Source organism: Cloeon dipterum, chromosome 1, assembly GCF_949628265.1.
Source record: "Cloeon dipterum chromosome 1, ieCloDipt1.1, whole genome shotgun sequence".
Taxonomy (NCBI): Eukaryota; Metazoa; Arthropoda; class Insecta; order Ephemeroptera; family Baetidae; genus Cloeon; species Cloeon dipterum.
Genome location: NC_088786.1, coordinates 4,643,079 through 4,664,288, shown reverse-complemented (window position 1 = coordinate 4,664,288; position 21,210 = coordinate 4,643,079). Strand labels below are relative to the sequence as shown.

General features: G+C 39.4%; 3 protein-coding genes and 1 long non-coding RNA gene across 10 annotated transcripts in view; all 4 read left to right on the top strand.

The window, feature by feature from the left end:
* Positions 1–133: 133 nt before the first annotated feature.
* LOC135948552 (MFS-type transporter SLC18B1-like) lies at positions 134–9,461 on the top strand. 3 transcript variants are annotated; one of them, XM_065497890.1, is made up of 12 exons: positions 134–243; positions 2,028–2,247; positions 2,515–2,610; positions 3,472–3,545; positions 4,236–4,383; positions 4,700–4,768; positions 5,131–5,263; positions 5,609–5,727; positions 6,074–6,264; positions 6,598–6,693; positions 6,862–7,030; positions 7,104–9,388. In XM_065497890.1, exons 2-12 carry the CDS (start codon positions 2,110–2,112, stop codon positions 7,278–7,280), a joined length of 1,410 nt encoding a protein of 469 aa, XP_065353962.1. In that variant the 5' UTR covers positions 134–243; positions 2,028–2,109; the 3' UTR covers positions 7,281–9,388. The 3 variants fall into 3 exon arrangements, with proteins under 3 accessions (XP_065353962.1, XP_065353963.1, XP_065353964.1); XM_065497891.1 differs by having other exon boundaries at positions 148–243; positions 2,031–2,247; positions 7,104–9,389; XM_065497892.1 differs by lacking the exons at positions 134–243; positions 2,028–2,247 and having other exon boundaries at positions 2,263–2,614; positions 7,104–9,461.
* A 5,154-nt stretch (positions 9,462–14,615) lies between these two features.
* On the top strand, positions 14,616–15,614 carry LOC135934029 (uncharacterized). Its single transcript, XR_010574052.1, has 4 exons — positions 14,616–14,832; positions 14,884–14,968; positions 15,021–15,151; positions 15,313–15,614. It is a non-coding gene; the product is annotated as an uncharacterized LOC135934029 (long non-coding RNA).
* Positions 15,615–15,657: 43 nt separating this feature from the next.
* Positions 15,658–16,487, top strand: LOC135934765 (probable chitinase 10). The gene is made up of 5 exons (XM_065476734.1): positions 15,658–15,713; positions 15,769–15,881; positions 15,935–16,096; positions 16,154–16,273; positions 16,326–16,487. Exons 1-5 carry the CDS (start codon positions 15,671–15,673, stop codon positions 16,485–16,487), a joined length of 600 nt encoding a protein of 199 aa, XP_065332806.1. The 5' UTR covers positions 15,658–15,670.
* A 4,040-nt stretch (positions 16,488–20,527) lies between these two features.
* Positions 20,528–21,210, top strand: part of mtt (mangetout) — a 237,064-nt gene continuing 236,381 nt past the window's right edge. For 4 of the 5 annotated variants that reach the window (XM_065476639.1, XM_065476638.1, XM_065476637.1 and 1 more), the window contains exon 1: positions 20,528–20,699. The gene's annotated coding sequence lies outside the window, so the exon portion shown is untranslated. The remainder of the gene's footprint in view (positions 20,700–21,210) is intronic. The other variant, XM_065476635.1, reaches the window with a different exon arrangement.

Sequence of the window (21,210 nt, the reverse complement as noted above, 5' to 3'; positions counted from 1 at the left end):
GCTTAAATTTCCTTTAATGGCCGGACTGATTTTTTTTCATCTCACGTGACCAGGTACACAGAGTGGATAGTGACCAATCAATGGAGCAAAAGCAAACAAAAAAATCGAGCAAAAAGCTGCTCTGATATTCCCCTCCACTTCAGTTCTTCGATATATGAACTAAAAAGCAGAGAAAAGAAACAAGCGGGGCGACAAGAAGGTTCTCGGACCAGCTTGTGTGCACTACAGAAATTTCAGGTTGAGGTGAGTAAATAGATTTTTTAGACTTTTTCCAGTTTGATAGGAACAAAATATCAAATAGAAGACTGAAAAATACGTTAGTCACCACTGTGTTTATTATTATTGTATTATTTCATGGAAGCGTAGAGATATTTATGAGTTTATTAGTGCAAGATCAACATGATTATACCGCACTAAACTAATTTCAGACTATTTCGCGTTATTAATAATACTGTTTTCATATACCTATGACCAGAATAATTTACCATTCTGCGCATGATTACAACAATTAAAACCACTATTATTTATAAATTATTTTTACAACAATTGATGAAGTGTTTTTATTATACTTTATTGTCTTGACTGTACCTATTGTATGTACTATACATTAAATTTAGACAAAAGCGTTTCAAAATTTGAAAGAAAAATGAAACTGCTTGGCCGAAACAGCTGCTGTACAGTATTTGTGATAGATTTCAGATTCAGAAAGTTTTATTTTGTAAAGCCGAGATTATTTACAAGGGTGGCTCTAAAAATACGGCTATTTAAATAGGCTATTTAACATAATCACAGACAAAAAAATCGTCCAAGTCATAAAATTGGTGGTGCAAAACCAGCTGCTTGACTTTAGTTTCAAAGTAATCTTTATTATGGTTCTGCAGGGCTATTTTGCCCCATACATTGCCATATCCAGACAAAATAATATCAGTTTGAACATAATTGTTTAAAAGAGAGGTGATTCAATATTTCTTGAGGTACTGTTCTTTTAAAAATTCCTTGAAAGCACTTAAGAGATGAACTCTTTGCTAATCGTCGATTAGCTTAATTGAACTTGGAAGCGCGTTGAAGAGTCTCGGTATATCATGCACGCTGGATTTTGCCCCGCCTGCTTCAAATTAAATGGTTTAACATAGAGGTCATTTACACATGCATTACTTTCTTTCCTTCGAATGGGTATACCGCCTACATTGGGAACTTCGCTATATTTCGGAAAATTAACCGGGTACTTTTTAATAATTTTTTTCTTTTGCAATTTTTCAGCTTTTTAGACTTCAATTTCTTGTTGTTTGCCTTTGGCAAAAAATCAATTTTTTATTTACAAAAGTTTCTATGTGCAAAAGAGATGCTCATTTAACCGTGGCACCAAAAAAGATTGCAAGGCTTCAGACGACCGCGCACGTCAACAGGGCTATTTCTCAAACAAGGCGGAGGCTTATTATACTCTTTTAGCTGATGATATCAATAACACCTTGACCAAGCGTGCCCAAATGCAATGGGCGAAATACGAGAGGTGCAACGACTTAATAAAATATTGACTGCCAACATAAAATCACGCAAGATAATATAAGAAAAACCGGTTGTATGTAAGCTTCATAAAGCTTTGCCATTTTCAATTAATCGTTAAACAAATTTTGAGTGACCTGTATTTAATTCCCCCAATAAATCTAAATGTCAAGTGAATGCACGAGCAAAAATAAATGTAGAAAAACGCAATACACGCCAAGGCAAAAAATTAAATCTTGATCTCGGATTGAATGCGGCGCAGGCAAACACGGACCTTTTCTCGTCTAGCCTGCAAAAGAACCATTTTCTTTGAATGCGAAATGACAAACTAAGTGGATGAAGGAGAAAAAGCCTGCTAACGTAAGTTCTTTATCCAGATCGCGATTCACTCAAAAAGTGATTAGAGCGAGACGGCGTCCATTCATTACTGAGTTTAATGAATAAGCTCTTTCAACACCCTTCTCATTCCACCCTATTTCGAGTGAAATATTAACTCGTCGCGCGCGCGCGTGATTTATTTGCAGCAGGCGAAGTTGGCAGATTAGAGCTGTAGAAAAAAGCGAGGCATAAAAGGAGAAAGAAGTTTTCACCGACGACAAAAGAGCAATGTCCGTCCTCTCTTCGAGTCCAGCCGCTTCCGACAAATTCACGTGGAAACAGTGGCGCATCTTGATAGCACTTGGCCTCCTCCACCTCTCCCGGGCCATGGGAAAATCACTCCAGGCGCCGCTTTACCCACCTGAGGTGTGTAACAAAAATCTGGGAGGAAGGAAAATTAGATCCATCATTTCGACTTAAATTAAATATGTATTAAGAAAATATTCACAACTTTTCCCTTCCAATAGAGGTAAACCAATATAAGGCTTATATTTTTAAGTTCCCCTTTTTGCCATAAATAAACCAAGGTGACAACTACACCTTCCTTTGCGGCGAAAGAGATTTATCGCCGGGGTTTCTTTCAAAACAAGTTTTTGTTTTTCTTTTGCTTGTGACATTTGCTTTTTCTTTCAGGCCATCTCCAAAGGCGTGTCGCCGGCAAGCATCGGAGCGATTTTTTCCATATACGAGTTGACTGTTTTTCTCATATGTCCATTTTTAGCTAAAATTGTAAGTGAGTGCCTATTTTATTTTCAATTAAATTGCTCTCTCACCGATTGCAATGTCATTTAATACAAATGAAAATAAATTTATCCGCTTGAAGTCAATTTAGGTTGAAAAAATACCATCATTTGAAATATAAATAATTATAAATGCAAACTTTCAATGCTAGCATGCCAAACAGTTTTTATTCTTTTCTTTTCAACCAGAATCTGAACAAAAAATGGCTTCTTTGTAGCTGTGTGTGCGGTAATCAAACATAGGTAGGTTTCTAAGAATGCAATATAAAAGAGATCCAAGAAAGGGCTTTATAGTTTGACTGAACTTTTCACTCTGTCTTTGTTACTTTGCTAATTATTTGACTTCAATTAAGATGACTTGGATGCAAAATTTAAATACAAAGCTAATTGAAAGTTAATTAGTGCTGCAGTTCTAATTGGTTAGAAACCTTTCTTAACTCATAAAAGGTCTGGCGGAGAGTAACATTCACATCCCGGATTTATTTTCATACAAATTTCACTTGCAGGCCCGTTTCAAAAATTCACGCCATGTCCTTGCAGGCTTGTGAGCCACAAAAATGGGAAAATGTAAACCAATTAATAACAGACATTAAAACTATGCCAGAGCGGGTGCTTTGCATTGATTACAGCCGTACCGATCAAAAAGAGTAGTTCCACGAGCGTTTCCGTAAAGCAGACGAGTATTCATATAAATAAAAAGTGGACACACGCGATTAATGAGATCGCCCACGGGACTGCGGTTTGTGCACGCGGATAGTGATTTGAAAATTTCAACGCCTCGCTCGACGCTGAAACTCCCAGGCGGCTTCTGGCAATTGCATTTTTATCGAACCTTTGTCTCTCGTTCCAGATCAACAGGATGGGATACACGATGTCCATTCACTTGGGAATGCTGCTGACAGGCATGTGCTACATTTCAATAGGGTGTGTACAGAGCCGTCATTCTTAATGTTCGATTTTACCCGCTTGTCACACTTTTTTCCAATTCCTCGCCCTCGCGCCAGCTTTTGATCCGCGCGCAAACATTTGTCTGTTTTTTTACGACGAACGTCGTGTCACTTGATTCGAAGACGCCTGCCTTTATTTTCTGCACAGGGTGGTGAGTATTGCGCTGCATTGATCTCCAGCCGAGTTTTCCTGCGCTCGTTATTGACTCGTCTATCCAACAGGAAAATTGTTTCGGAAATTTGACGCTCCGCGGTTCAGGCGGAGCTGCCACGAATTTTGTAACAAAACCATCAATTCCCCGTAGAGCATTAATATTCATAGCGTTGAATATTTATACGCTGAAAACAGATGTCTACGCGTATGCAAGTTGCAAATTCTTTCCTGCCGCCGTGATAAAAGGGCGTTTATTTATTTTCTTTAAAAATAATAATTTACCACGGTGCAGACAGAAGGCAAAGCACGAGAAATAGCATAAATCTTCAGCACGCGCGAGATTAGGCCTGGATTTAATGCCGCGTGTTTTCTGCTCGCTAAGCTTCGGGCGCTTCGCCCCGTGTAATCCTCATGTCTTTTATCATGTTTTAATGAAATTCAACCGCAGCCTGCGGAGCCAGAGTGGAGCAGATCAAAGTTCTCGTTGGCAATTTATCGGTTGGTTTGTTGCAGGCTGCTTGACCTGGCCACATCGGCGGACACTTTTCTGTGGGTCAGTTTGACAACCAGGATGGTCGAGGCAGTCGGCACCGCCATTGTCTACATGAGTGTGTTTGCCGTGGTGCTCGCCTCTTTTCCTAACTCGGTCGCCTGCACTTACGTAATTAGAATTAACTCGCCGTCCTTTGAATCCCGGCATGAAGCAATAAACTTTTGCCAGTTTGTTTAAACTGCTCGGCGACCGCTCTAATGTTTGTTACCAAACACATTTCCCAGCACACCGAGTCGTTATAGTCGACACGGAAGATTTTTATTTTATGGGAAAGTGCAAAGGAAAACTAATTAGTGCTGGATCTAATTCACACAGATTTTGTGGTAAACTGCAATGTTTATGAGTTGCTTTTGAAACTGGTTGAAAATCTTTAATTGAAACCTTGCCACGTCACAGACTTTGATCAGAATTTCTATGATTGCAGACTATTATCGAGTTCTGTTATGGTTGTGGCTCTATAATTGGTCCAGTAGCGGGCTCCATTCTACTTCAGGTAATCAAATATTGTTTATAACAGGAATGCACTGATAAAAGCAAATTTTATTTAGGATTAGAAACAGATTTATACAATTTAATTTAAGATATATAATACATATATTAATTTGAAAATAAAAACTATCATCGATTTTAATTGTTAAAAATAACTTTCGATAATTTTATAAGTTTTGATTTGTTTTCCTTTGGATTTTCCAGTAGAAAGAAAAATTTCTATTCACCAGATTCCTTTTTGCCTCTTTTTGCTATTGCCCCACTTTTAAAGATGGAAATAAAAAAGCACCTCATTTTCATCATCTGGTTGCTACGACGTGATATTGATTTTTTTATCGACATATCCAACGTATTTACGTTTTTCAGGACACCAATTTTATGGTGCCATTTGTGTCAGTCGGCGCTCTAATGTTGTTAGTCAGCTATCTCGCACCATGTCTGCTTCCACAAGGTCTGGTTTCGAGCTCGGCCCTAGGCAGAGAGACGGATAAAATGAACTGTGAGTCATGCAAATGAACCACCCCATAGCGCATTCTCTAATTTAATCAATTATGCAAATACGAGAGAATAAAATAAACACTTAAAGTTAAATTGATATTTGCATTTCAGTAGATAATTTTTTTAATAAAAATCAAAAGAGTCCTCGTTTCAAATTTCGAGCTAATTAATTGCCTCGTCTGCATCTACGACTTCTTTAGGGTGTGGTTTTTCCTACTCTGTGGGGTGCTATTTAATGGAGACAAGCACATCCTAATCAGGAATCTTTTCACCCTGATTAATAATTCAGTGGGAATGGAAATTCCGCCTGCTACTGGAATTTGTACACCTACTTGTCTCCTTTCAGTCGCTAGCGTGGTGAGCTCGTTGCGAATAACTGCCGTCCAAGTGAATATGGTGTGCATCGCGGTCACCACCTCGGTTTACAGCTTTTACGCTCCGGTGCTCCAACCGCATCTTCTAAAGGTGAGTTTCCCCCTCGCCCTCATACATGTTAGCGCCTCTTTTACACGCTGAAGCTTGCTTCATACTAGCACACCTGACGTCTTGTTTAATCAACTTTGAAAGCCTCTTTAACTCTCTAGGTAGAAATAAACAGGTAAAGGTTGAAATATCGACAGTGTAGTAAGCTGTGGTTTTATTCCCTTTTGCGGTCGGTTTTAACAATTGAAGGTTTTATTTATTTTATTTGAAATTAGAAAACGAATAAAACATTTTGCAAATGGAGGTGTAATCAGATTGGATCGACTGTCCTCTGAAATATAATATTAAACGTGTGAATTCGACTATTTACTGCATTTTCCTCCTGCAGTTTCAGCTAAGCCCTCTGGAAATCAGCGTGACTTTCGTGCTGATGTTTGGCACGGCAATGGTTGCGATGCCGATCGCAGGCCAGATCAGCGATAAGTTTGTTCCCGGCCTTCTGCTCACCGCTATCGGTTTGGTGGCGATCTTTTTCGGCTCCATGTTCATCGGCCCTGCTCCTTTCGTGCACGTAAAAGTGTATGTATCTCACCTAAAGCCACAATTAAGCTTGGTATTAGGCCTGAAAATAGTGCAAATGTGCAGAACGTGACTTAAATATTAAAGATTCAAATATAAAGTAAAAGGAATAGCTATATATTATTTTTGGCTACAGATAAACGGCGCTTTTATTAACTAAATTAGTTTATATTACATGCACATGTCGTGTAGCATTTTGCAGTAAAAAACCAATCCCAGCATTTTTTTCACTTGAGATTATAGCTTTAATTAAACAGTCATTTTAAAGTGCAATTTGAAAATTGAGTTTTTGTTGCTAAGTCTGGAGGACTTAATGAATTTTTCCACACACAGAATCTGGCCCGCATGTGCCGCAGGCTTGGTAGTAGCGGGCCTCGGAATGGCCTGCGTTTTAGGTGGCTGCTTTGTGGATGGAATTAGCGCCCTCATGTGAGTAATTTGAGCTTACAATAAAATTAGTGTTTGGCGCTGCAGCCAAAGCTGCCTGCCGCTCTCAGATAATGTGCGAAAATTTGTATATTTTGGCATGAAACTCGAGCAGCTTTTGGCCGGAGGCGGCGGTCGTTATCATTAATGAACTGTTTGCGTTGATTGCAGTGAGCACGGCTACGACGACGATCTCGAGACTTTTGGCCTGATGACGGCGCTCTTCTCGGCTAGCTACAGCCTCGGCAGCTTTGTCGGCCCCTTCGTGTCCGGACTGCTGTACAACTCGCTCGGCTTTAGGGCGTCCACCTATTTCGTGCTGCTGTCGACTCTGTTCGCGGTAAGTGAGCTGCGGTTCCCGATCCTCGCTTCGATGAACATTGATGCTCTAACGAGGGAATTTTTGACAACAGTTGGTCACCATCCTGGCTTACGTCATAGTAGGCGCCGTCGAAAAGCCGCCGACAGCTCCTGAGCCGGGCAAGGAAGTGTCTTGCGAGAGTGAGAGAAACGGGAAAAAACCGGCGAAGGAAAATCCGCTAGACATTGGAATTGACTGTATTTATGGCAGTGCTCAACTATTCTACTGATAATGATAAATAATAATAATATCTTTATTGTCTTTTGGCGAGGTGATATTCCTGCATTCTTAATAAAGTCAAAATTAATTAATGAGCATTCATTCTAACGGGTCACAAAGTGATATTTATTTTCCTAAATAACTTTTTGTGACTTTCATATTTCGTTGTTTGAACTTCAAAAATTAAACTTGATGTAAACAATTAATAGCAACTCTTTAGGCTACACTAAAAGCATTTTAGAGCGTGTCATACTGTTTTGATCGCACATAGCTAGATCTGGCGAATGCTTGGCTGCCCTCGCAAGCTGACAACTGCCACGTTACTGTGTCAATCGAACGGCATGAAACTCCGTCTGAAGGGAACACAAACTCCATCAGACGCAACGCTATCCTTTATTCTTTACTCAAAGAAGAATTATATTTAGCAGAAGTGCTGAAATACATGCTGTCATTACTCATCCCTCTTCAAGTCTGACATAATTTCCTCTTGTTTGCCTTCATAGCTTCAGTTTGTTCCGGTAATTGGCAAGAGAAAAGCTCGGCATTCCACAATTGCACTGATTGTTCCATCTGAATTTGTGACAGCTAGGAAAATATATGCTTGTAAGGATTGAGACCATAATACATATTGCTTAATAAGCGCAGAGTGTAAACTGTTAATAATCTGTTTATAGTAGAGGAAAGCTTTACAACCGATTGTTTTGTACTCGCGTTATTGTTGAATGTGAAATACAAATTATACATACGTGCAAATTATTAATTCCGTTTCACATTTGAATCAGCAGAGAACGCCTCATGATTGAAACAGCTCAACCACTAATGCAACAAATTGTTTTAGTTATGCAACCGGCCGGACTGTTGCGCAAAGCGCGTTGCATAATCTCTGATGCTGTGATCACTTGATGGTTTGACTTGATGGATTTATTTATAATTATTATTGAACTAATTGAAGGGGAATTCATGCGAACACCAAGCAAATACTCCATTAACAATAAGCTAGGGAGTAGTTTATTTAGAAAAAAATGTATAAATAATTTTTTTATCGCATGGCATTGCAGATTTGAAATAATTTCGATTTCTTGCGAGGATCCAGCTCCAGCCATTATTTTCAACTGTCAATTTTTATAGAATGAGGTAATTTGTAATAGCTAAAAACTATCGCGAACCAGCATGAGTAGTGGAAATAACGTGATTACTTAGATTCTCCGAAGCGTAACAGTACAAGAAAAATCGCTTTTCATGCTTTTCCCAGTATTTCCGCAATCGAGTGGCTCTACGTGCTTGTTGGCAAGTGCAGCCGGCCGCGATCCAATTTCTTTCTTTGCGCCCGCGGATGAAGGATCAAAGGAGGCGGTGGTTAATTACACAAAGTGAGCGCCGGCGTCAGTTCAATCAAAGGCCATTTGTGGTGGGAGCTCAACTGGTTTCGCCGTCGGCAGTGGTGTGCAGAGACCAAGCGATTCATTTATTTATTATTCACAGTCTGGGCAGGGTGAAGTGAGCTCGATTTCGCCCCCGACAACGTCAGGCGGGGTTAATAGCGAAACTCGTAAAAAGGCGGCACGCTGGCGCAACGCGGGTTGTTAAGTGCAGAGGGACTGCTTATCAACAATGCATTCATTACTTTATTATTGCTGCTGCCCATCAAGCAGTTGAGTGATGTGAGCAAATAATCAGAGCCGACTTGAAAAATGAATCAAGCTGTGTGGGCCTTTTATTTCCTTCGGGAGCTTTTACTGTGGCTTTTATTGCCACACTGGCAAAGTAGGTGGTTGATTAAAATACTCCATCATGCAGATTCTATTGTTTACCATTTTTTAGACTCTATATAGGCCTTGAAATAAACCACTACAAATTCCCATAATTTCAGATTTATCATGAAATATAAGAGTTGTATTATTTTCGCCATCTATCAGTGTGACTGAGAAATATTTTTTCACAATAGTCAAGCCAACATTTAAAGAATTTATTTCCTTGTACTGACATCCACTTTATTCATGATAAGTGTTACCAAACGTTTTGCTTTTGCACCACGCACGACTGCAACACATACGCAGATTAGCAAACAGATGTTGGCGGGGCTGAATTAATTGGAAGTGATTAGTCCGGTTATTATCAATGTGATTCAGTTGGCAAAATTTCATTTGCTTCGATGGGATTATTTTTGCGTCCAAATGGAAGTTTGTTCGTTTCGATCCAACAATTTCAAATAATGGTAAATGGATCAAAGTGAAATCGCTCGTCGAGTTCTCTGTGGTTTAATCAGGCTTTATAAACGGTAGTATTTGGATACATTCAACATAGGGGGATTAAATAGTACCTTTGGATCAATGAATTCGTGGATAAGCATACCTTTTATTAAAACAGGATTTAAATAAATATATGAAAGATGTGTTATTCAATTTCAGCTGCGTTTCCATATTGCCAGTAACTTCCGACAAAGGGGTGAATTTTAATTGTTTGAATTGTTGAGCGACTCGAATTTGAGTTTCATTGACAATCGCCACTGCCACAGCGGTTTGCTTTTCACCTCACGAAATCTTTTTCGCTTTTATCTGTTATTACTGACTCTGAACATTACTGTTGACCACAACAAAGCATCATTTTACGGTCTTCACCTTTTACACTACACCATCATCTGTCGATTGTTGTCTCGCTGATATGGATCTGTGGTTTGGCAAATCGCAATTACCCGCTTCAACGGAATGAGAAGCATGCTTCAACGATTCGCGCTTGTGTAGTCAACTGATGCTTCTGATTTGTGGGTCAGACTCGTGTTTCATACGCAATTAACCGATTGTGACCGCAAAGCAGCGTCGGAATGGACCGTGGTCGGCTCTCGAACGGAGTGCTCGCCGCTCGTCGAATAAATATAGTCGGCAACAAAGCATGAAAATTGGAACAGGAAACTGGAGCCAGCTGCTGCGCTGCGGGAGGGCGAGGTAGAGTGACAGGTCGAGTGGCCGCGCTACTGATGGGAAATATAATACGTTTTATTTGATTGGGTTACTTCCACGCTCAGACGCTGGAAAAATGTAAGAAATTCAATAGCCATTTTTTTGGTAAGGCAAATGGATATAAACGAAGTAATTGATGTACCATTTTAATGGTCAAATAATTTTTATAATGCAAAATACCAAAGCATTTTTTTTTGTTTATCTGCAGATTTTAATGATTTAGATAGTGTCAAAATTAGTTCAAAATGGCTACTGAAATGAAAATGCTCTTTGTAAGTATTTATCAACTTTTCGAGTGGGTCGAAATTGTGCCGCTTCTTTCTCTCCGCACTTGTTCTCTCGCCTTTCCAGCGCGCTCCGAATCCTCAAAATTATTGCCTCTTCTGCCCTCCATAATAAGTTCCCCAGTTTATGCTTGAGCTTATTACTTTTTATTGTGCTGATATGGTGCACGTTTTATAGCCAGCTCGCTTGCATCTGAGCGAGCGAGAAAGCGTTTTATTAAAGAATATCGATTGCAAATTTCAGCGTTGCAAACAGCTAAAAATTACACTGCCCCCGCTGCGCTTGGAAAAGCACATTCCTAAGGGAAATCGCAATATTCGAATCTCGGTTGCCAATAGCAAACTAGCGTGATTGGGGCGAAGGGCAGCAACAATGGAAGGGAGAGAGGGAGAGAGAGAGAGAGAGAGAGAGAGAGAGAGAGAGAGAGAATCTCTAAAAATTCGCAGGTATACTGTCGCGGCAGTTGGCACTGTTCCGAAAGGTCTGTTCGACTTAAATTACGATAAAACCACTTCAACTGCCGCTGGCATTATTCAAGAGAGCACAAAAAGGTCATTCAGAGGCTTTTGTATTGAGGCCGTAAATATTTCAACAGACGTTGGAGAGTCTGCGAGTCTCATTCCTTCAAAGCATGGCGAGTAAAATAAACGGATTTCGGTCTTATGGAATATTTATTCATGGTGCACTGAAACACACTTTTCCAAGCAGCCAGATTGGCCGTAAAAAATTATTCCTTCTCGATTGGCTTGCTAGTTCATCCAAAATTCAGCGTTCGACAGACATATATAGTCAATGATTCTTGCATGCGTATAGGGTGTAAGGCGAGCTGGAACGCTATTCTTGAGTGTTAGTGGTCAATTTCCCTGGCAGAGATACAAAGCAAAAAGCAGGCTTATATTCAGCAGGCTGAAAAGGCAACCACACGGCAGAAAAAAGCTCATCCTCATCACGGCGAACGCATCCACAATGGCCAAGCGGAGAATTTGCGTGCAAAAAAGATGCACGCACACTTTTTCTCTGCCCTTCCCTCTCTTTCTTTCGAGGGCTTTAATGTAGCGGAGCGAAAACCCAACGCTCTCCCACATCCACTCGGCCATTGGGGTGTACCCATTGCTTTTTATTTGTGTGCCAACGTCTATTTAGTGGACAGAAAGGAAAGAAGTCTGAGCGTATCAAGTGACGCTGGCTAAAGAACAAAAACTAACAGTAAGAATAAGCAATGGTGACATCGCCTGATTAAAAAATTTACTTTAAATATTCGATGTAAAACGTTTTGTGTTCGTTACACAAATTTGTGTTTAATAGTTAGGTAAAATTAATTTTCCCCTACGAATTTTGCAACAAATTTATTTAATTTAAAAGAGGAGAAAACCCGATTGCCACTTTTAAAATACAAAAGAATAAATGAATCATGTTTTTATCATGAAAATATATTTCAAGATAAATTTGCAGGCGAGCGAGACGATCAGTAAATTATATTAAGCCGTTTCAAAAACACAAGATAGTTTGCGGTTGGACGAATTATGGTGATTTATGACTGCAAAAGTGATGAGGAAGTGAGAACATTATGCAAAACAGCTAGTAGCTGCGCAAGACGCGCGTCTCGGATTCTTTGCTTGTGCTGATGGGCTTGAGTGGAAGTTGGTATGGAAATTAAATGCGACGGGCGATCTTAATGAGGTTTGCGAGAGCACTTTATATGTAGTTTTGAGGCTTGCTCAGCAGCATTTTTAATTAATTTTAAAGAAGAACACAGCAGACTGGTGTTCGTGAAATGTTTACTTTTATTCTTTGCACTGTTTTCACGATTTAACTTTGTCGCTCGGACAATTGTAAATAATGGAGCGGACAGAATGGATTTTAATTAAACGGCTCTCGGAGAGTCGTTTGTGATGTGTACTCGCTTTGAAACTCGGCGGGCTGTCTGCGCGTTTTGTTTGTAATAGTATTTTCATTAGGAAACGCGATGTTAAAAGAAAATCTAATCTCGGGTTGCTGTGAGGTTTATCAACCATTTGATCTACTAACTGAACAAACATAATATATACACTGGCATTCTGATCAATTGCGTCCAGCGCCCAAGAGATTTAATCCTTTAGAGATCTTAAATTACTGCTGCATTTATTATATTTGTTATTGCAATGGAATCTGAGGAAACCAACTTGCTTATTTTGCATTCTATTAAACGCATTCCACTCTTGAGAATATTTAAAGTAAGCTGTGCAAGACGAATCAGTTAAGGATGGAAAACGAGTGAATTGTTGGCTCCTTGATTTCAATAATAATGTATTTGTTTCATGATTTCAGACCGATAATTAAGAACATTTTGCATTGTTGACTATATATGTATTTAGTTCATTGAGTTTATCGTTTGTGAAATTTAGCAACAGTTTATCCTCTATAATGTGCTAATAATGAAATCAGGACCAAGGAACAGTTAAATTTCAGACTGTGCCCAATTTCTCGTAATATTAAACGGGGTTTCAATGATTTTTATTTCGCTTGAATTCGCTCTCTCGCTTTGTGATCTATCCAATGGTGAGCAAATTATGAGCTAAAATTTCCTTCCGACGTTATAAATCGCGACCGCCAGACTGCCATGCTCTCGCCCGACAATCCGCCCCTCGTACCCCGAGCAGGCCTGCCCCAGGGTTTTGCCACCGCGCCCCTCAACAAAAAGAAAGCGTCCAGCCAGACAAAGGCGGTGGGCAACTCCCAGGGGGGCAGGAAGGCTCGGAGTCTCGAGAGGGTGACGAGGTCAACGAAAATGGACAGCCGAGAGAGCAGCGAGGGCTCCACCGCAGAGTGAAGACACCTGAACTGGTGCTGAAAGGTCACGGGCGCATCGAATGCGACTTCGGGCCCCCTTTGTCAGTGTAACAGTGCCTGAGCAGTGCTTCCAAGTCATTTGTTATCGCCTGTGGAACAACCTGTCGCCGAATCTGTGTATGAATGGGAACTCAAGTGCATTCAAACAAAAACTGAGCCAAACATTTCTTGCCAAATACTGATATGATAGACTGATTTTACTATTCCCTCTGTTATCAAATACAAAAAAATGCTTTGTTATATTTTTGTTAAGTTCTGGATGTGGATGTATGGGGCACAGTTGCCCTGCTGATCCGTAATAAACCAAAATTTGAATCTAAATCATGATTTTGCAATAAAATGACAGCAGTGCTCTCCGCTTGATTCTCATGCAAACTTGTGAGTTAATTCTCAAAAATTTTAACGACAACCTAGGAAATTTTTAGCTTTTCCAAATTTTTAGATAACATTTCAAGTAAATGAAAAACGTTATTTTCCACAAATTTAATGAAAAGCTATAGATGAACATATCAATTTTGTATTTTATAGAGTTAGACGCTTTTATCTTTGGCATCGGTCTAACTTGTGTTTGGTGTTTTCTTCCATTACAGCCCTAAATGTCGACAACTTCCGTCAACAGCCAACACTAATAAATCAATTATAATAATGCGGCTGGTACGTGAAGTGAGCGCGCGAACGCAGCATTATTAGATGTGATTATAACTATAATTTTGATTCAAATAGGTCCTAAAGGAATTGCTGCAGTCTGCGTTAATCCAGCAGGCGGGGAGATTAGATTGCAATGGAAATTTTAAAATTTACCTAATTGTAATGTAGGCGGTGTAAATGCAAGTTCTTCAGTAGACCCACTTTCAACATATTACACAATACATATAGGTTGCACGGGCCAATGTTTCAATTGTTTTTCAATGCTATTTCATGATATTTATTTCATCGAAACAGCTTAAAATTTTTGCCAGTTTTACAACAGCATCGTTACCCCCAGCACGCATATTACATTAAAAGCGGAAGCAAAGGAGGACTATAGCGGAAGCATGTGGCTTGTTTTCTAGCTTTGATTTGGTAGCACGCTAGTGAGGCGTGTGTTGGATGAAAACGTGTGCTTATCCAAACGCATTCAAGAGGATGTGTCACGTCGTGTTCACAGCTGCAATTGTGGGGCTGCTTAGTGTAAGTTAAATTGGAAAATATTGCGCCAATAAGTGTTGCATTTAATTCGAGCTTAATCAGTAATGTTTTTAATTGAGATAATTTATGAACAGCTTCCAACGATATCAACAGTATGTGATTATAGAAGGACAATCAACGATAGTGCTTTCAGAGGGAAGGCAGCACGCTTCAAATATTACACTGGCGTCCAAAACTAAATTTAAAAACTTACAGAATCCGCAGTAAAAATGTGTATCGCAAACTGTCTCGAGTTGATTGACGTACGTGCTAAAGGAAGGAAAAGCTATGAATTTTGTGAATTCAATCGGCTTTCTGGATTAGGTTAGTGCCATTTTAAAATGCAATTTTCTCCCAACTCTAAGACTTTCCTAGCGACTGGCAAGGAGTGCACGAAAAAGTTTTATTTTGATGAGCGTAACAATAAAATTGTACTCTGCTCTGTCATAACAGAACCAAGGTTCTTCTTAAACTGACGAATTAAAATAAATTGTAAACGATATTTCAAATAGCGGAAAATGGAACGATTTCAACCTTCTAGACTTGCTGAAATCTCGAGAGTGCACACACATTTCATTGGCTCCTTTACTCATTTTTAACCAAATGACCAACTCCTTAGTTGAAAACATGCCTGCAATCCAAGGTAAAATACATTATTTTTAATTTACCTCATCTCTCTGCTGGCATGTTTCCTAATACTTTTTAAATTTGGTTTCTGGTTCAATGGAAATGAATTATTAATAAATAATTGTTTAAGTATATGTATCTTTCCTCTCTAATTTTAACTAAAGTCAATTTCTCTAGAGCTCAAAGAAACTATTCGAGTTGCCGGCACGTTCAAGACGAAAATGCTGGTGGAGATCGGCACATGGGACGATTCCATTATGTCTCCCGAAAGTCTAAGCAAAGTAGCCGCCAGTAACGAACTGACGAGAAAATTTTCCAACGAATTGCAGCAATTTATTCGTGAGTACAGCTTGGATGGCGTGTTCATAACATGGCAATACCCCACCTGCCCAAAGGTGAGTTCGAGGTTGTTTATCCTAAAATGCTAATTTGCAAGCATTGGCAGCACGCATGCAATCCGGGAGTGCCGCATGACAGGGCCAACGTTGTAACCCTATTGCAAAATCTCAAAAACGCGCTGCCTCCATCGCGGAAAATGATTCTGCTCTCTCTGCCACCTTATCCGGACGCTCTTAAAGGTGCGTAAATCGGTATCAAATGTTTTCTTGACATTTTTCTTATTTGCTTGAACAGGTTTTAATTTTTCTGCGTTGGAGCCGATTGTTGATTTCTTTCCAATTTACTCGTTCAACTATGGTTTCCACTCCTTGCCAGTTGTGAAGCAAAATTCTCCCCTGTTCGACCAGGTTGAATACAAAATTGCAACACAGATCTTTGGTTACATTTCGTTGAAAATCAGAAACACATAGTGGAGTCAATTGTGGCGAAACAAGGATCGTATTCAAAACTCATCATCGGAGTTTCATCTGACATAGAATATTTTGTTCTTAGCGACAAAAAGAATAATAAAGTCGGCGCTCCGCAAAAGATGTGGAAGGGCGGGTGGATGCCACTTGCTGAGGTAAGAGGTTTAGAATAAAGGGAGAAAATTTTAAAACTACATCATTTGTTGCCGCAGGGGTGCAAGCGAATAAGAAATGGATCTTATTTAATAGTTCGAGACCCATATGCGTCAAACTACGCTACTCTCAACACTGAATGGTTTAGCTTTGAAGATTACGCATCGATGGAAAGAAAGGTAGTGCGAATAAATTCTGTTTGCTCTTTAACTCGTTAAATCTTCAATACAGGCAGACTTCGTGAAACGTAACAATATAGCAGGGATGTGGATTAAGTATGCAGTGTGTGATGACTACAACGGCGACTGTGGATGCGGTATAAGACCATTTACGAGAATGGTAGCAGAATTACTCAGAGCTGAGGGTGGTTGCACGTACGTCCCTTGCCCCTAGCACATTAATAAAAAGCCTGCAATAAAGTTCTTTTGTGTTGTTGACTCCTAAATCATATATAGTTTCTTACAGAGTTTTATTAAATGCACTAGGCACAAACAATAGAATTATTACACATCATATCGTTCCTAGGCTGTTGCGTTAGTTTAAAATTGTATTTGCAAAAGCCCTTACAATTAGTGTTCGAAGCCGCAAACAGAACGCGCTACTGTGTTCTTACAATTTTAAGGCACTCCCGTTGCGTTTTAGAACTCAATCCTGCTGCTGTGCATTAAGCCCTTATAATGATTTATTTTTATGTGCTGGAAACCAAGATCTATTAAGCCAATCAGCGTGTAGAAACGTGAGTTTTTTAAATACATATTTTTTCCCGACGTTTCTATGGTGATTGGCTGGAATAATCTTTGTTTTCAGTACATCAAAAGAAAACATTTTAAGAGCAGAATGCAAAGCAGCAGGATTGAGTTCTAAATCGCAACGGAAGAGCTTTACAATCTAAATTAATCTTAAAAGCTCCTGTCAAAAACAGATCTAAAGTACAAAAAAATGTGTTAAAAAGCCTGGATCATTCCTACGCATTTCGTGATTGTGAGAGAACGAAATTTTATTATTCGTTACGCAAGCGAGAGCGCACACATTAATTTGAGACGCGGCAGCCTAGAGCGGACTTCAAACGAATGTTGCAAAATGGGGAACCTTTATAAATGCGAGCCTCTTTGTACGAGATATGAAAAAGCAAACGTTCAACACTTGAAATTTATTAGACACCCGCACTTAATATCACGAACATTTGCAAACCACGGACGCGTGTCCGTCGCAAAGCTTTTTGTCCAGTAGGACGTTTCAGAAGAGAGGAGCTGCTCGTCCGTTTATTTTGACAAATTACGAATCGAGAGAGCACTGCACTGGAGCTTGGCAAAGGGATGGAAATATTCCGGTGACCGTCGTCATTTTTTAGGCTTTGCACCCGTGGAAAAAATACACGTGTGTTGTGCTTATCGCACGCGTCGGTCGGGATGTGCGCCTCCACGAAAATTTAATGCTCGAGCAGCAATATATCACTTGGCAGAGAGCGACTCGGGAAAAGTGAGCCAAATGAAAAGCGACCGGCGTAGATCGCGAAGAAGTTCAGCTGAATTTCTGCCAAAATGCTTTTGCATGATAAACGACGCGTGGCGGCTGACAAATAACGGGAACGATGAACTGGCGCCCTCAAAATAATTCCATTTCGTCTCACAATCAGGGAGTAGAAGCCATCAGGCGTTTAAATATTCAACAACTTTTCACGGATGAATCGTTTCTCTCGCCATCTGCAAAATCATGGCTTCATTCTGCTTGCTAAATTACATACAATATTCGATTTCAAACCTAACAACTTCCAGTTGTTACAATATTGCTTCACGGAAACATTAATGATTGAGATTTAAAAAAATCACTCTCTCTCAAGAGCGCGGGAGGAAAGTGACAGACTTCTCAATTAATGCCACTTTCTCTACTCTGATAAAAACACTGCCTCATTAAACATTTAAATCATTATTATTTTATCATCAAATAGGGTGCTACTATGACGCCAAAACTCACCGGAGAAATAAAAGGAGGAAGTTTTGAGCAACGAAAATAAAGTCCATTTTTATCATGATATTGGGACAACCAATTTAGAGTGTTGGCATCTTAACAAATAAAACATTTTTATTACAGATTAGAAAAATATTTTATTGTTATACAAACAAATTAAACACTTCAAATTATACATGGTAAAAAATATTATAATTTGGGTGCAATCTAAATAATAATTGACTTTTTATACTTGCGGTTAAATTTCATCATTTGATAAAGTTATTTACTTGCTTCTGTACAACGCGTTGCTTTGAAAAATTATTGTATTAATTATCTTTCGTTATGAACAAACACATGTGGTATTATAAAATTTGGAACATTTTAAAATATTCATGGCCACTATTCGCACAGACCTCGCAATGCAGAAGAAGCCTCAAAAGAAAAGGCTTTTTATCTGCATCTTTCATCATTGCTAAGTGCAGATGTGCTTTTCCTTCTTTTACCCCCAGTGAAAGACTACCCTTGAGAAAGCAAAGCAGCGAAGACACGTATTATAGACACGCAGTTTGAAAAATGCACTACCATACCACAAGGAGGTAGAAGCTCTTCCGTTTTTCAGCTTAAATGTTTCTCGCTGTACGGAGAAAGAATGTCTGCAGCTAGAAAGCCTCGCTTTGTACGCCGAGGAAGAAATTTTCGACCCAAGGCTGCCCCAAGGGTCATCTTTCAGTGGGTGGAGTGAGCCGGGGGATGTCCCCGCTGATGTCCGTCAGCAAATTATTTAAAATTGGTCTGATCAAACTGTTCAAAGTTTCCGCTTCATTTGTATTCCAAGTGTGCACATGCGAGTTTAGCTTGGCAAATAGTGACGCAAGGGCCAGGCGTTGGTGCAAAAAGCGCGATCTATTTACGTATTGATGTAAACCTGCTGATGGCTAAGGATATTTAAGTCTTGAAAATCTTGAAAAAATGCACGAAAGCATGAATTAAAAGATTTAAATAAATACAATAATTATCAATATCAATTTTCACATATTTACACGAAACACAAATACGGATAGGAAGAATGGGGAAGATAGGAAAGATTTAATGAAAAATAAATAAATTATTCTACTCAATTACGTGTTAATTTATGTTAATAATGTAATGCAAATATAAAATGAATTGTCACTCACACAAGTCATAAGCTGAAGCAATTAGAAAATAATTTACCCTGATTTTAGTCAGATTAATGACGATAGATTATTATAGCTCCAAAATAATTGTAAAGCCTAGAATAAATAATCTGTTCGGTATAAGTACTCGTGTAATTCTTTGTCAGATTTCTGGTTAAAACTTTTAGAATTTTTGTAGTTTATGTTTAGCATAAATATTAACTTTAGAGTTTGAGTAATTTTGAATACATGTTTTAACTGGTTAATGAGAAATTAAACGGACTGGCCTAGTTAATTATTCGTGGTAAAAAGTTGAATTTATTTATTTCAACCGGGTTTTGGCCACTCATGCAGCTCTCATCATGAGATAGGATTCCTAATGTATTTTGACCAGCACATTTTTTTACAACGAGGAAAATATATTTAAATTAGCTGCACGATGTCTGCTTTAAATTAAAATTTACCTCACAGGTGCCTTGAAATTAAAAAAAAGTTATATGGAGCCATGTTTGAATAAAAACAAGGGATTTTACCCGTTAGCAGATATAGAGCGAATAATCTATATAGTTTATCTGCTTTATGTGCAAATTTATTCATCACCTAGCCCGCAGGTGGCATCCTGTGCATCAACTTTCGGGCTCTAAATAATATTTAGTTAAAACTTGCGTATATTTTGAACTCAAACTACCAGTGACCACCTAACGAAATTTGTGTCTCGAGTGGTGGTAACTTTTAAATTAATGCAAAATGGATTATTTAAAGATTCAAACTTTGCTGAACACGTCTTAATGAAATCAAACTTGAGAGATTTTGAATAATTACTCAACTGGTGCAAATAATTGAAAACTTGTATAAATAAGTCGGTATTAGTTTGTGATCTATAAATAGTTTTACAGATGTTACAAGATATTCACATTTTGAATTTACAAACGACGTTTCTGAGTCACACAGAGCAGCTCGAGTTTGAAACTTCAATAGTCAAATAATATATCCACAACTTACCGAGCGAGCGAACAAACAAACAAACGAACTCACACATGAGAAGCGAGCAAGTTTTACAAGGTGGCAGCAGGCAGGGCGCGGCGCCCTTTGGCTTTGTTCCGCCGAGGGCGCAGCCATTAACACCCTATTTCGGAGGAGAAAGTCTACGGTAAAACAAGCCCATCCCCTCGCGCATGAATCGTAATTATGAGCCGCGGGCCACAAATGAGGCGCAAACATAGTTGCTGTCGGTTGCGCCGCGTTGCAAGCACACACGCGCTCGCGTCGATCGCGCAGAATCCCGAAGGATGCGGCGCGTGTGGCGGCACAGCATCCATCCATCCGTGGGCTGAGGGAAGCTGCACTCCGTGCTTTGGTCTCCGTCGCGGCTGTTGCTCCGCTGCTGCTGCTGCTTCGCTACGTAGAGCGTGCTTTTGTGTGTTTTGGACAAAGAGTTTTTGGCCAACGCCGTCGACGCCACCGCTGTCGTCTGGCTCTTCCTCCTTCCGGCAGCTTCACAGTAAGAACCCGCTTTCCTTCTTTTTATCCCAATGACTGTCACCTTCTTTGAAATGTCTTCGTGATAAACTGATTACCTTTAGTGTAGGCGCCCGGCGGAGGCCAATTCGGCCACTTTAAAGTGACTCGCGCCGGTCTCGTCGTGATGGCTTAATCGAATTCGGTCGTTCGCTTGCTTACTTGGATATGGCTGGCTCCGCCACGGGAAATTGCCACTTTCCAAGAGAGCGTTTCACACTGAAAGTTTCATCGGTTCATGCCACTAGCGTCGCATTCTGTTAATTATCGAGTGATAAATCAGAAAATGTAAATTGCACTGCATTGTGTTGGATTGAACTTACACGCGCATAACTTTTCAATGAAAGAGAACAAGTTATACAATGATTAATTAACGTTTAATTCATAATTGATCTTTGCTATGGAAGCGTATAACATAGGATCAGTAGTTGATATAATTTGAGTCAAGAGTAAATTGTGTAATTTACTTTTAAGGAATTCTTGGCAATTAAGTA

What these genes read in the sequence shown, in the direction of transcription:
- LOC135948552 (XM_065497891.1), top strand. Translation starts at nt 2,110, where the DNA reads ATGTCCGTCCTCTCTTCGAGTCCAGCCGCTTCCGACAAATTCACGTGG. An exon ending in CGCCGCTTTACCCACCTGAG is followed by an intron (nt 2,248 to 2,514) that starts GTGTGTAACAAA and finishes TTTTTCTTTCAG; the next exon opens with GCCATCTCCAAAGGCGTGTC. An exon ending in ACTCGGTCGCCTGCACTTAC is followed by an intron (nt 4,384 to 4,699) that starts GTAATTAGAATT and finishes CTATGATTGCAG; the next exon opens with ACTATTATCGAGTTCTGTTA.
- LOC135934765 (XM_065476734.1), top strand. Translation starts at nt 15,671, where the DNA reads ATGATTCTGCTCTCTCTGCCACCTTATCCGGACGCTCTTAAAG. An exon ending in TTATCCGGACGCTCTTAAAG is followed by an intron (nt 15,714 to 15,768) that starts GTGCGTAAATCG and finishes TTGCTTGAACAG; the next exon opens with GTTTTAATTTTTCTGCGTTG. An exon ending in ACGCATCGATGGAAAGAAAG is followed by an intron (nt 16,274 to 16,325) that starts GTAGTGCGAATA and finishes TCTTCAATACAG; the next exon opens with GCAGACTTCGTGAAACGTAA.